We start from the raw sequence: 13425 nt of genomic DNA, 5'->3' as shown, positions 1-13425 counted from the left end.
GTTGGGTACACCTGGTTGATTCACATGACCACTCCCAGCGGTAGACATAGGTGGATGAACAGGATATATATCAGATCTTAGTACAACATTTTGATTCTCTGACCCTACAGCATTATGGATTGGTGCATTCACATCTGGTAGTAATGTTGCATAAGATGAGGGACATGCTACCATTCTTTTTTTTAAATGTGTGACATTACGCCTCACTACATTTCCCACTGAATTTCTCACCAAATACGAACAAGGACTTGTATGTCTATTTACAATGACACCAGGCTCCCAATTATCACACTTGCTTGTTTTAATGAGTACCTTTTCACCCATCTGAAAAGTAACTTCCTTCCGTCTGGAGGTTTTATCATAGTTGGATTTCATTTGATTCGACTTCGATTGTAATGCTTTTACCACAACCTGTGGTCGGATGACTTTGGGTTTAAGCGTGTTGTACGTCACCGGCATCTTTGTGCGTAGTAAACGATTAACCAGCAACTGCGATGGGGACCAGTCTAGTCCAGGCAGAGGAGTGTTTCGATATTCCCGCAAAAGATTTCTGAAATCGGATTTTTCTTCCCGACTCTTTTCTAGAATCATTTTACTAAGCTTCACCCCTATTTCCGCAAGTCCATTAGAGCGTGGATAGTGAGGACTACTTGTTCTCAGCTCTATTTCATTACTTTTATAGTACTGCCTACATTCCCAGGACCCAAATGGCATATTGTCTGCCAGGAGAACTCGAGGAAACCCATGAGTACTGAACACAGTCTGCATAGCATCTATGACAGCTGGTGCTGTTTTGGACTTAAGTTTGCAAATATCAACCCACTTTGAATACTTGTCTATGAGGACAAGATAACATTTACCAGAATAGTCAAATATATCTGCACCCACTTTTTCATATGGAAGATTTGCCATAGAGTGGGGTTGCAATGGTTGCTTAAAATTGGCTGGGCGAAACTTCTCACAAATTCCACATGATTTTATGTAATCTATAATGCTAGATGACATGCCTGGCCAATAAAATAACCCTCTACCTCTAGCCTTAGTTTTAGTTTCTCCACAGTGACCCTCATGTAGCAACTTAAGGACATACGATCTCAAAGCACCTGGAACTACTACTTTTTCCCCTAGAAAAATTAAACCCTCTTCAAAACAAAGATCATTTTTTAGCTTATAATATGGTTTACACTCATCAGATAACTTTTTATAAACTGGCCAGGCTGACTTACAAAATTGACTTATTTTACTCAAGACCATATCTTTGCTAGTTTCCAATTGAAACTGAGACAGACGCTCTTTTGACATAGGCAGATGCTTGCTAATGGAATGGACTACCTCTAGCATTTGTGGGTCATCAGTGACATGGTCTGTAACATAAGAGCGTGACAAATGGTCGGCAAAATGCATAAGTTTACCCGGTAAATAAGTAACATTTAAATGATACTTCAATAATTTCAACCTTAGTCGCTGCAAACGAACAGCACCAATTTGATGCACTGATTTAGTCATAACATTGATTAGGGGTTTATGATCACTCTGAACCAGGACTGGTTTGCCATAAATATAGTAATGTAATTTGGAAGCTGCAAAATAGACTGCTAAAAGCTCTTTTTCTATTTGTGAATAATTGCACTCACTACTGGTGAGCGATCTTGAGGCTATGTGCACTGGTTTAAGACCTTTAGGACCTTCCTGGAACAACGTACACCCTAGCCCACTTTGTGAAGCATCACATTGTATAACCAATTTAGCACTGGGATCAAAGTTAGCCAGTACAGGGGCATTGGATACTAGATTTTTAAGCTGAGTAAATGCCACTTCATGGCTCGGAAGCCATTGCCATGCAACATCAGTTTTAAGTAAATCATGGAGAGGAGCACAAATGTTGGACATATTTGGTATGTATGTCCGAACATAATTAAACATTCCTAAGACTCTCTGTAGTTCTTTGCGATCACCTGGTGCGGGCAAGTTTACCAAGGCATGAATACGATCCGGGTCTGGTTTCTTACCTTCTTTAGAAAATATTTGCCCAACATACTTCACCTGAGATACTTTGTACTGGAGTTTGTCTCTATTGAACTTGGCCCCAACTACTTTTGCCCTCTCCATCAGTTGTTTTACACACTCATCATGCTCAGCTTGGGAGCTTCCGGTACATAGAATATCATCAAAAAACAAAACTACACCTGTAATATCACCAAAATTTTGCTCAATTACTTTTTGAAACATCTCTGGGGCATTGGACAACCCATATGGCATGCGTAAATATTTATAGCACCCAAATGGGGTAGAGAAACAACACTTGGACGACGAATCATTGTCAAGCCGTAGCTGATGAAACCCTTCTTTTAGATCAAACACTGAATATATGTGCTTATTACTTAATTTTTCAGACAACTGCTCAATTGAGGGAATTTCATGATAATCCCTGAGAATCACTTTGTTTAATTCAGTGGGGTCCAGACACAATCTTAGTTTACCTGAAGGTTTTTCGACAATAACCAAGTTACTAACCCAAGAATTGGCATCAAGGGTATCTACCTTTTTTATAATACCCTTCTTTTCCAGCCTATCCAGCTCTGATTTCAACTGAGGCTTAATGGAACTAGGAACTCTCCTTGGGGGTTTACAAACAGGGCTTGCATTACTTCTAATGACAATTTTACATTTTTGTGGTAAACAGCCTATCCCACTGAAATTTTCCTTATAATGTAACACGAAAGCATCTCTGTTACTGCTGGAAATATCGTGAACACGTTTTACCAGATTGAAATCAACACATGATTGTAATCCCAACAGTGGAGTACTCTTAGAATCTATAATAACAAACTGAACATTTTTACATTCATTTCTAACTGCACAACTAAGATTTACAACTCCCACTGCAGGTATAACAGTACCTCCCCAGACTTCAATTTTAATGTTAGTGGGCTCAACTTTACTTAGGTGATTCACTTTTTTAAACAGTTGTAACGGAATTATGTTTATCTCCGAGCCTGGATCCAGTTTAACACTTACATGAAGGTTTTCGATTAAAATTAACTGTCTCCATTCTTTTTCTGGTGGATTGAGATTTACTGAGTGAACTTTAACAGAGTCACAAATTATAGATTCATCCAATGATGCCTCAGATTGAAATGTTTTCACCTCTCTGACTTTGCGTACCCTGCACGATACAGCGAAATGGCTGGAAATTCCGCATTTTGAACAGTTTTTTCCATAGGCAGGGCACGCTCTAGGTTTGTGCGAAGTTTGACACCTACGGCAATTAAATTCTTCATTTCCGGAACTTGCACTCGCCTCATTACGTGAAATACCACCATTACCTGAAAACTTAGGCTTGCTTTTCCTTTTGACATGATCCACACCGGCACTGCTTAGTTCTTGGATTCTAGGTTGAGTAGATTCATTGGCTCCGTTAATTTGTTGAACCTTATGGCGGCTAATCTCAACTGACCGACAGTAGGCCGCTACTTTGGGGAGGGTTCTGTCCTCCATTCGCAGCAAAGACTCTTGAACGCCCTTGTCCCGGATGCCTTAAATCACGCGGAAGATCATCATATATTCTTCCTGAGGGGCCTGACTATCATAACCACAATTCTTTATAAGTCGCCGACAATCTGTCAGAAAGTGGTCAAATGTTTCTCCTTCCTGTTGGAACCGTTGATGAAACACGAACTGTTCGTAAATTGGGTCTTGCTTTGGATTTACAAACTTTTCGTAAGCTTCCTTAACTTTGACGTAAGCTAGCTTATCTTCATTAGATAAATCAAAAGTTTCAAATAGAGCTCGACCCTGTGATCCCAACATATTTTTTAGGAGAGCTATTTTCACTTTGTCCGCTGATTCATCTTGTCCCGTGGCGATAAGATAATTTTCAAAATCCCCCACAAATATAAGCCAATCTTTATAGGCGGTAGGGCTCTCTAAATCGACACTATCGGGCAGTTTAACAAGGTGAATACCTGCCATCTCTGCAGTTTCGGCAGTTCGGCAACCACTTGAAGTACACGAAACTGTTACTATTAGTTCCACACGTCAGAAGAGTCGTAGGTCACAGTTAATCAATTCCACAAGACTGTGCCATGTTTTAATCTTTTATTGTGGTGTAACACTTATTGCAATACAAAAACTAACTTCAATACACAGTGATCCACACATATATATACTAGTGGCCAACCTTCTAAGTTTCCACACCAAGTTACATGGTGGCCAACCCTGAAGATTCACACAGATTAAAGATCTACAACAGGCATTATCAATCAGTGAGTGTTGATGATTGAAGAAGGAAGTTGAAGTCATCGACATAGAAAAGCAGGTTTTGAGGTAGTGGTGTTAATGATATAGTATGCCATTTCATTTATAAAGATCAATGAGAACAGTATTGGACCAAGCGTGGAACATTGAGGATCTCCAAAAGAGCTGTGAGATACATACGCGCCAATCCGTTAGAGTAATGGGGAGGGTTAGTTGGTGGGAGAGGCCTGTCATCCGTAGGGTGCGCAAGTGGGGATATTAAACAACAACTCTCCCTGGCCGCAACACCAACAATCGACCTAGATAACTTGAAGTGATTTACTAGCAGTTTACTTCTTTGGTTAAGGTATCTTGATGAATTCTTTCCTCTTCTTCCGTGATCCCTTGCAAATGTAAATCATCAATTCATTTCTCAACCTTCAACTAATGGAAATGAGCAGCATAGAGTTTGTTTGCCCCTGTCCGTTATTGTCACGAGACAACGGGGCCATGATAATTGCATATAAAGCATGCAAGTAGACGGGAAAGAGCAAGACAAAATTCTTTTGAACATTTTAAATTCCCTTTTAATTGCTAAGAACCATGAAAAATACAATACACAACTGTATGTATAGAATTAATGGTATTATTTTATGTTAATGTTTCAACTCTTTTTATTTTATTATCAATTGTGATTGGGTTTTATAAATGAAGAAAGTGATGTATACTTTTCAGTTTTTTCCATCCGCCACCTTACTTCTCGAGATATTCCTGGGGAATGTTCGACAGCCTCAACCCCTTCACTGATGATGTCACAAGCTCATGCTAAGCTACTAACTGCAACCTGGCTACCCCTGTGCTTAGAGCAATAGCCTTTTGTTGGGGCATGTGAAATTCACACATTCGGCACATTTTCTGAGAACCATCTTCCTCTTCATGAACTTGAGGGTTCTGAATGCTTCATCTGGGATTGGAACTTGGATTCCTTCAAAGTTACCTTCCCATAATCCATAGTTTCTTTGCCTTAGTGTTGAAAAATTTTTAAGTACAGGGTACTCCAGCCTTTGACAAATCGTAAACTCTATTTTATTTGATTCATTCAAATTTGTGATATTTATCCAACCTTCCGCATGATTGGCAGTGAAATTTGCATTCATTGTCGTGGGATAAATTTGCCTGCATGAGGAATCCTCTTTTGGCTCTATAGACCTCTACAATCAGACCACTAAACTATCCAGGTTCCTTGATTCCAATGGCAATTATACCGAAGTACATCTGATAGCTCATTGTAAGTCACACCTAGCAACATAAACATAGGTAAAATTGCCATGGGAATCAGGGAACCTGGATTGCAAAGTGGTCCAGAGAGCCAAATGTCCTTGGTTTGATTCCTGGCATTGGGAATTACTTTCCATTTTCTATTTTGGCAATTACGGTGAAGTAATTTAATTTTGTTGAATCTTCATGCTCATGGTAGCATGTGTAGTTTTGCATCTTGGCTTTTATTGCCTGTACATCTGATTGTTCTATTTGTTTGGCACAGGATTGACATTGATGGCCAAAAAGTCTCTCCTTCGTCCACGGCGAACAATTTTCAAAGCAGATCGTCCCTTCGTCTTCCATCTTGCCGAGGAGAGAGTGGAGGGTCAAATTTTGTTTTCTGGAAATTGTGTAGTTTTTTGTGACAACTAATATTCTGTATTTAAGCTCTTATGTAGTCCATTCAATCTCTATCGCACCCATATGGTTACAATTCAGTGGTTAGAATGCAGGTCTATGATTCTCTTTGAGTGATTTGAGGTGCTTCTACAATGTATAGTTGTGTGTGAACACCTTTAATGTGGGTTGATATAATATAATTGTTCTGTAAGTAAAGTAGCAATTTTACTGAAGTGGTTTTTTTTCCCAAAGTCTCCTCAAAATGCCTGACTTCATTGCCAGCATATGAAACACCAAATGCCCTGGAAGATTTCACGGGCGCTAATTTGGAGGCCTGAGAAGTTTTGATTATGTTCTTCATCTCTTATTTAATCATGTTGTGGTGAAATGTGATCTGACTCTAATTTTTGGTTGTGAATTTACATTGAACAGTCATTCTCATTTAAGTTCATAGGTAATTCCATGGCAACAAAAGTATCATTGGCTATGAGTTCAGGCATATTTACAACAGGACATTTTGACAATTAGAAATCTTTGAGAAAACTAATCATGTGGACCTGTAATCCAAAAATTTCTAAAATGTCAGTATAATGTCATTTACTGTATTTCTCTGAATACTCTTGATTATTTTTTGAGGATTTCTTCAATATATAACCAATATTAAACTGAGAAAAATGTAAACTGTGATCTTTAAATGTATTTTTAATTGCCAAAGCACAATTATTGCTGTGGCCTTGCATGCGATTGAATACAGTCCAAGGGAACTGGATATTTCTTCTCACTGTGGCATGTTTACACTGTAACCAGTCAGGGTCAAAATAAGGATGAAACGGAATAGTGGAAATGAAGCCAATGGTAGTAGTAGTAGTTGATTGAAAGTGAAAAGTAGAGATTGCATGAGTCACGTCCAGGTGCTCGCCTGCATAGACAGTTTGCTGCACTTAATAGCGCAGTGTGAATACGAGCATAATGACATTATCCCTCCTAAAAAGATAGTGGTCAAGTGAAGGAAGCTCTCAATGAGTCTGTAAAGCAATCTAAAATAACATAGTACTGTAAGTGCATAGATAACAATATATATTGTGTCATTTTCTTAAATTATGAACATTAACCTTTTCCCCACGAAGGCCGTGTTTTCACGGCTTTGCGGTCAAGCATGCCAAGTGGGTCCCAAGTGACATTAGGGTCCCTAAGCACGAGAGGTCCGACCCTTTCTTATTGTCCATGTGGGGATTATCTCGGCCCATTCCGGCACTTAGTGTCACACTCAAGGAAGGCTCTCATGGTCACTTATTGGTTTATAAGTTAGAATAACCAAAAATGTAGATGTTGCATTTATTGAAAATCAATGCCAAGAATTACATTCTGAATTTTCTACTGATCGGTTCCAAATTTTAAACGGAACTGTAGCGTTCTTAGTAACGGAGTTCATCATCACCTAGAACAAATTTTGGAGATGCTAAGATGTTTAATTGTTGTTTTGGAACCTTACTAGAAAATTTATAGGAGCGATATTGCAATGATTTACATCTAAAGATATACGCTACTTTGTTAGCCACATTCTAGGTGTACATTTGCGGTGAATTTTAGTAAAATATCTGATTTAACTCCTATGAAAAAAAGCCCATGTAATGTAATACAATATGATTCTCTCAGTTCTTTGTCGTGAGCCCAAATTACAGCAACTATTTTTAATTACCGCTCTTACCAACCTTTGAATACAAACGTATTATGAATGAATTTCACTATAAATGCTAATTAATGCATATCCTAAAAATTCATAAATTTACTGTACAAATAATGAATGTTTTATGTGGACACATGTTGTGAGAAGCATTCCATACTATTGCAGGAAAGAGAACTGCTCTACCCAGGTATTTACTCTCATATCTTGGTTCTCTGGTCAGGTTACATTAAGGTGGTCTGCCCTGTGCGCCTCACAGGCTTACTTCGGGACACATTATCGCATTAATGTTTTCTTGGAAAAATATATTCCCCTCAAACTGGCACATCCAAGAGTGGATTGGTGCAAGTAGCCTCCTACTGAAATATGTGGAAGAAAATAACCTCACTCTTCTCGGAATAACTCATTTTCTTTTCAAAATTTTCTTGGGCGTGTATTCAAATGTAGCTGTTAACATTATGTTCGCATTCCGCTACCTATACAAGGGATGGTTTCTGTAGAAACATGCTGTGCAATGCAGCCCATACCATGACTGGAAAGAGAACTGCTCTACCCAGGTGATTACTGAAAACCCTAAAAATAACCGTAGAACTTCGTTTAAAAGTTCTAGAGACATTGCAAAATGAAAGGTATACGTTGATGAATTAACATTTGCTGCAATAGTAACAATTAAAAAAAATTAAAATTGCACTTGTAGCAATAAACTGACTGCATAAGTACACCGTGATGGTTTGCCTTCGGGAAAAGGGTCGAGGATTATATTTGCCCAGTTGCCGAGGGAGGTGTCCGGCACCCCGCTATGCAAGGTCATTATGTGAAGGAATCGACTACCTGGACTATTCCTTGCCGAGAAGCAACTCCGTACAGGGCGAAAAAGAAATGCTGAAAGCCTTCGTACAGCCAAAACCAACTTTCCGTGAAGGAGCCCGGCACAAAAGGGTTAAAAGAAATTAAATGAAAGAGTTGATTATCAGTGATGAATGTTGCCAAATTTTCCAAATTAAAGTAAGACGCATGGAACTTTCTCTGGCTTCCTACCAGGTCCGATGCTTTTGGCTCCATGTTTGGCATGGATTATCCACGAGATCCGATTATCCCATTGAGCCACCTCACCCCATAGTCTCACTCCTGGATAGTTGGGAGTTTACTGTAAATGGTCACTCAACAGATTGCAATCATTATAATCAGTGTTGAAAATGTCTTAATTATTCAAATGAAAGCTGCAAACACACAGAGTTTATTTAATTTATGTATATTGAGTATAATTTAAGCTAGGATTCATGAAGCATTTTGTGGGAAGGTTATCAGATGAGAAAGTGAAAAGGAGATACAACTACTTCACACTTTTCAGACCGCACCGTTGAATACGTGGTGAATATATGGGATCTAGGATAGATAGACTTAATCTGTTAGCTTTACAAAAACAAAGGAAAGCAGCATTATTTGTCAAACACTGCTTACAGAGCCTGAATTAAACTGGGAGCTGCTGTAGATTCGGTGGCTACGTGCTAGGCTTATACTGCTGGAGCTATTAAGCATAGATAATTTTCAGAGTTACACAGCATCATGTTAGAACTTAACTAAAACATTTTACTGGGAAAAACGTCTATGTTACTGATTAGGTAGATATAGGAATTCATTATTTATACATTAAGGACTTTTCAATAATTACCCTGTGTGTTCCAGCATTCAAATATCTCTGACAACCTTCTTTTAGTTGGTTTTTCATGACCTTAACACCCCATGGCCTTGGAGGGTGGTTAGTAGATTAATTGTAATCCTAAAAAAAGCCTAAGCATTGTACTTTTATCTTTTTTAACAAAGAGCAAAAACACTCACTATGAATATTTTAACCAATGGGTAAATAGTTTGACTGCATGCATTTAGAGTGGAGCATGTTTTGCGTTTGTTGTCTTGAAATTCAACACTTTCCCCCCTCTGTTTTTTTGGCACAGGTATGGTAATGGTGATGAGATGTTGCGTGATTCCTCAGCAACCAAAGGTCTTCAAAGCAGATCGCCCATTTGCCTTCATTCTTGCTGAGAGAGTTGATGGGAATATTTTATTTGCCGGAAATTGTGTGAATTTTAGCTCCATGTAAACTCCTTGTTGGGAAATCAATATCTTCCTTTGTATCCAGTGTTTTAGTTGTTGCGCTGCATTCATGTCTCTGTTTTCATGTTTTTTTCTGTTGACAAAAGGTCAAAAAGCAATGTGTGCAATGATGTTGTTATACATAAATAGATATCAGGTGATCATTGCTGTGGTCCAAAAAATAACACACACCAGCGATAAAATAAAAAATTATGTAAATAAAATACAGGATACAAACATAATTTCGAGAAATCAAGTCACTGATTCACAAGTTTTCACCAGAGAAGAATTCATCAACTGAGTGATATTATTTGGAGAGAAGAAATTTTTTTTAATTGACGAAATAAATTTATTTCACCATTGGCAGTACACACATCTGCAAGGCTAAAGTCAAGTATAAAATTTACAAACAATTACATACATACATGAATATTGAAATTACCAGGATAAGATTCTTGGGAACTCCCTAGATAATCATTTAATATCTTGACTTCGTCAGTGAGCCCCTTGCCTGTGGAGGAATTTCTTTACCGGTTGTGGAAGTGTGTTGCAAAGGCATTATTTGGGTTTTTTGGCAATTCAAAGGGTGTGGTGACGGATTTATTTGTTCTGGCCTTGTTAGCTGACTTCATTGGATTTAAGTTTTGGCAGCATAAGTTACGGCTATCTTTGGGGCTACAGGACTACATCTGGATTGCTGTACTATAAAAGTTGACAGAAAAAAAGGTGTTGGGAACTTGTGGAAATGAATGCTTCTGCCCTGACACAAATGCTATGAAAACCTTGGTCTTCAGCAGGGTTGATTGATTTAAATCACTTTGATTTAAATCATGTTAAATCACGATTTAAATCACTTGATTTTTATTTTAAAAAATCAGGTGATTTAAATCATAATGTGACCTATATATTTGATTTTTAAAGAGTCCAGAAAAGGAAGCTGTAAATGCATAATTTTGATTTTTATTTCTTAATTAATACAATGAATCGACAGTTATCAGCACAATGGTGGCTCTTAAATAGAAATGATACTGCAGGAATGCATGTAACATGAAAATTTAAAAAAATGGCTTTGGTTAGAATACTATAGTGTATCCGTTGAAAAAAAATTGTCTGATTTAACTTCTAAGCATAGTCACCATACAAAGTTGCAATTACAGAATTTTTCTAAACTTCATATGCTTTAGAACTGCAGAATATAGTACATTTGATACTTCCAATGGCAATTTTATATTATGCTTGTGTAATTTTTAATTTGATACCATTGGCATTTCCATAGTTCTCTCCCCTGATTGACTAAATGTTGTATTGAGTTTAGAGTATGTTGCCTCTTGTTGTTTCTGCAAATGATCATTCCCCAATATGCTGCCCGAATAGTTAGTTTTGCAAATAACTGAATTTTTGATGAATGGAGAATCATAAAAATCTCATTTAAATCAATAAAATCTGATTTAAATCAATAAAATCAGATTTAACTAAAAAAAATCAACAAAAATGATTTTTTTGAAAAAAATCATGATTTTTATCAACCCTGGTCTTCAGAGTACAGTAAAACCTCCGTACAACGAATTTGAGGGGACCGGGAAAATCATGACTTCGCTGTAGAGGGTTTCGTTGTATAGGGGTAACGAGCGGGTTGCGTCTTCGCAGGGGCACAAAGTGTTCCGTGTGCTTTACGATGCAAGTCGAGTAAATTTATCAATCTTGCTTCATTCGCCATTAAAACCTTCCCTAGAGTGATGATAAACAATTTTTTTAAAATTAATGTCAAAGGATCACGTCTTAAAGAGTGATCCATAATTTTCCTGAGTATCTAGTCGGCATTATTCTTTGAGTGTAATAATTGAAGTCGATATCAAATGGCAGTTTTGTGCAGCAAATTTGCCTGAAAGAGCAATATTGCCCAAAGACTTACGAAATAAAGTGCATTGTTGGCATCCTACTGAAATTCCGGTAAATATCTATGTTCGTGACCGGTATGTACTAATATCTATAAACGACGATGGAAGTTAGGTGGGGCGTGTTAGTTACCACGAGTAAAATCGTGGAAGTCGGCAATCGAAGTAACAATGGCAATCTCAGATGATAATGCATTCAGTATGACCGATACTCCTCTCAGGTATGACTTAATAGAAGCTGGACACGATCAGTATTCCGCTGGTACACCCATTCCTCGGTGCCAAAACGCAGTGCTATCCTCGAGTAAGCCAGGATAATATTTGAATCCACGCTTTGTCGCCTTTCATCCAGTGTTTAGGAGAGACTAAAAATCTCCATACGGTTTCAACTTTAGCCCGAGAACCAAGTCCGAGACTTATACGCCCGAGTTACCCAAGGAGGGGGTGGTAAAAAGGTAGGGAAAAGGAGGGGGTCGTCGCGACAAAGGAGCCCGCCGACGCCCCCGGGAGAGGATAGAATGGGAAGGTAAGGAAGGAAATCCCGGAACCGTCATCAGTCATACGCTCAGCGAAACCAAGCTTACGCAATTACTTTACCCACTGATAGACAAAAAACAACAACAAAGTATTCCCCGAGTATAAGGACAGTTGGAATCGCTGGGAATTCATCCAGTTCACCTCTTCATACTTATTGTTAGTCAATTTTAAGTGAGGTTTGTGGTTTTTCAGTCCTTTACCGAACGTATCTCTCGTATGTGCCATTTGCAGGCCATAACTATTAAACTGGGATAATTAGTCACTAAAGCACTATCTAACCAATTCAATACGACTTACGTTAGCAATCAGTTACGTTTAAACGTTAGCAGAGAATAAAAACACGTGAAAGAACCTGATCCCACTCCTTTTCGCGTCTTTTATGACACTTGAAGGACTTCTGCCCAAACCAGGCGAAGATCGATAATCTGAAAACTCTAGTTGCACTGGTAATATTTCATGCTAACAATTTGGAGTGGAGATGTTTCCAGTTGGACACAGCAAGAAGTCTAACCCCACGCACGCACTGAAATGAGGAGGAAAGGAGTGGATTTACAACTAACCACTCCCAAACATTTCATACCAAAATGTCTATTATTCAATAACATTTCCCCTCTGAAAGGAAGAAGAACTACGCACTTAGGCGACTGTTTCTCTACAATGCTGCTGTTATCTCCCCTCCCCTTCCACGTTTCTTCGGGGAGCCATCCCTCTCCTCAGTGATTCCCCTTCCCCTAACCAAAATCTCATGCGTCTCCGACAGTGCGTGACCCTGTGGTCTGCCGCTCTTCAAGTAACCCAACTTATTTGACACACACCCAGAAGGAGGACAAAATTCATGTATTAGTAATCTGCCTTTCGATTTATCTCTCCTTCACTTACCTCCTCACAAATATAAATACAACATCGTCTACTGTCCTCGCTGTATATACAGACAGCTCTCTTGAGACTTACCTCAGCCGAAACATTCCATATTCTTTGCAAATGAGTACATTTCAGGAAGTTTAAACACATTTCGAAAAAAATGGGTTTAAATAATATTTTTAATAAATAAGAGACGGTATCTGTTTTTAAGTTTTTTAATCCAAAATTATTCTATTTAAAATAGTTTTGCAAAGTTGTCTGCCTCATCCTTTTTCTCATTTCTTTACTGGCTGCTTGCTCAACCTGCCGCAGAATTTTCAAATTTTCTATTCCATCTTCTGAAGTAATAAAAACTCGCTCCAAAACATCTACTGCGTCCACCACTTCCTTCCAACTGGGGCGCACTACGCAATTGCTGGACTCTTCTCTCTCTTCATCGCTCACATCCTGCGTCTCTGT

General features: G+C 38.4%; 1 protein-coding gene across 6 annotated transcripts in view; it reads left to right on the top strand.

The window, feature by feature from the left end:
- The window catches only part of LOC124166793 (leukocyte elastase inhibitor-like), a 114667-nt gene that overhangs the window by 66471 nt on the left and 34771 nt on the right, over positions 1 to 13425 (top strand). The window contains exon 8 of one of the 6 annotated variants that reach the window (XM_046544476.1): positions 9535 to 9915. The exons of 4 other annotated variants lie outside the window; for them this stretch is intronic. In XM_046544476.1, coding sequence (XP_046400432.1) covers positions 9535 to 9680 — 146 coding nt within the window. In that variant the 3' untranslated portion in view covers positions 9681 to 9915. Of the gene's footprint in view, positions 1 to 5779; positions 6124 to 9534; positions 9916 to 13425 lie in introns of those variants that run through there. One more of the 6 variants, XM_046544474.1, reaches the window with a different exon arrangement.

This window comes from Ischnura elegans, chromosome 10 (assembly GCF_921293095.1).
Source record: "Ischnura elegans chromosome 10, ioIscEleg1.1, whole genome shotgun sequence".
Taxonomy (NCBI): Eukaryota; Metazoa; Arthropoda; class Insecta; order Odonata; family Coenagrionidae; genus Ischnura; species Ischnura elegans.
Note: the sequence above shows the minus strand (reverse complement) of the source record. Positions and strands in the feature narration are given on the sequence as shown.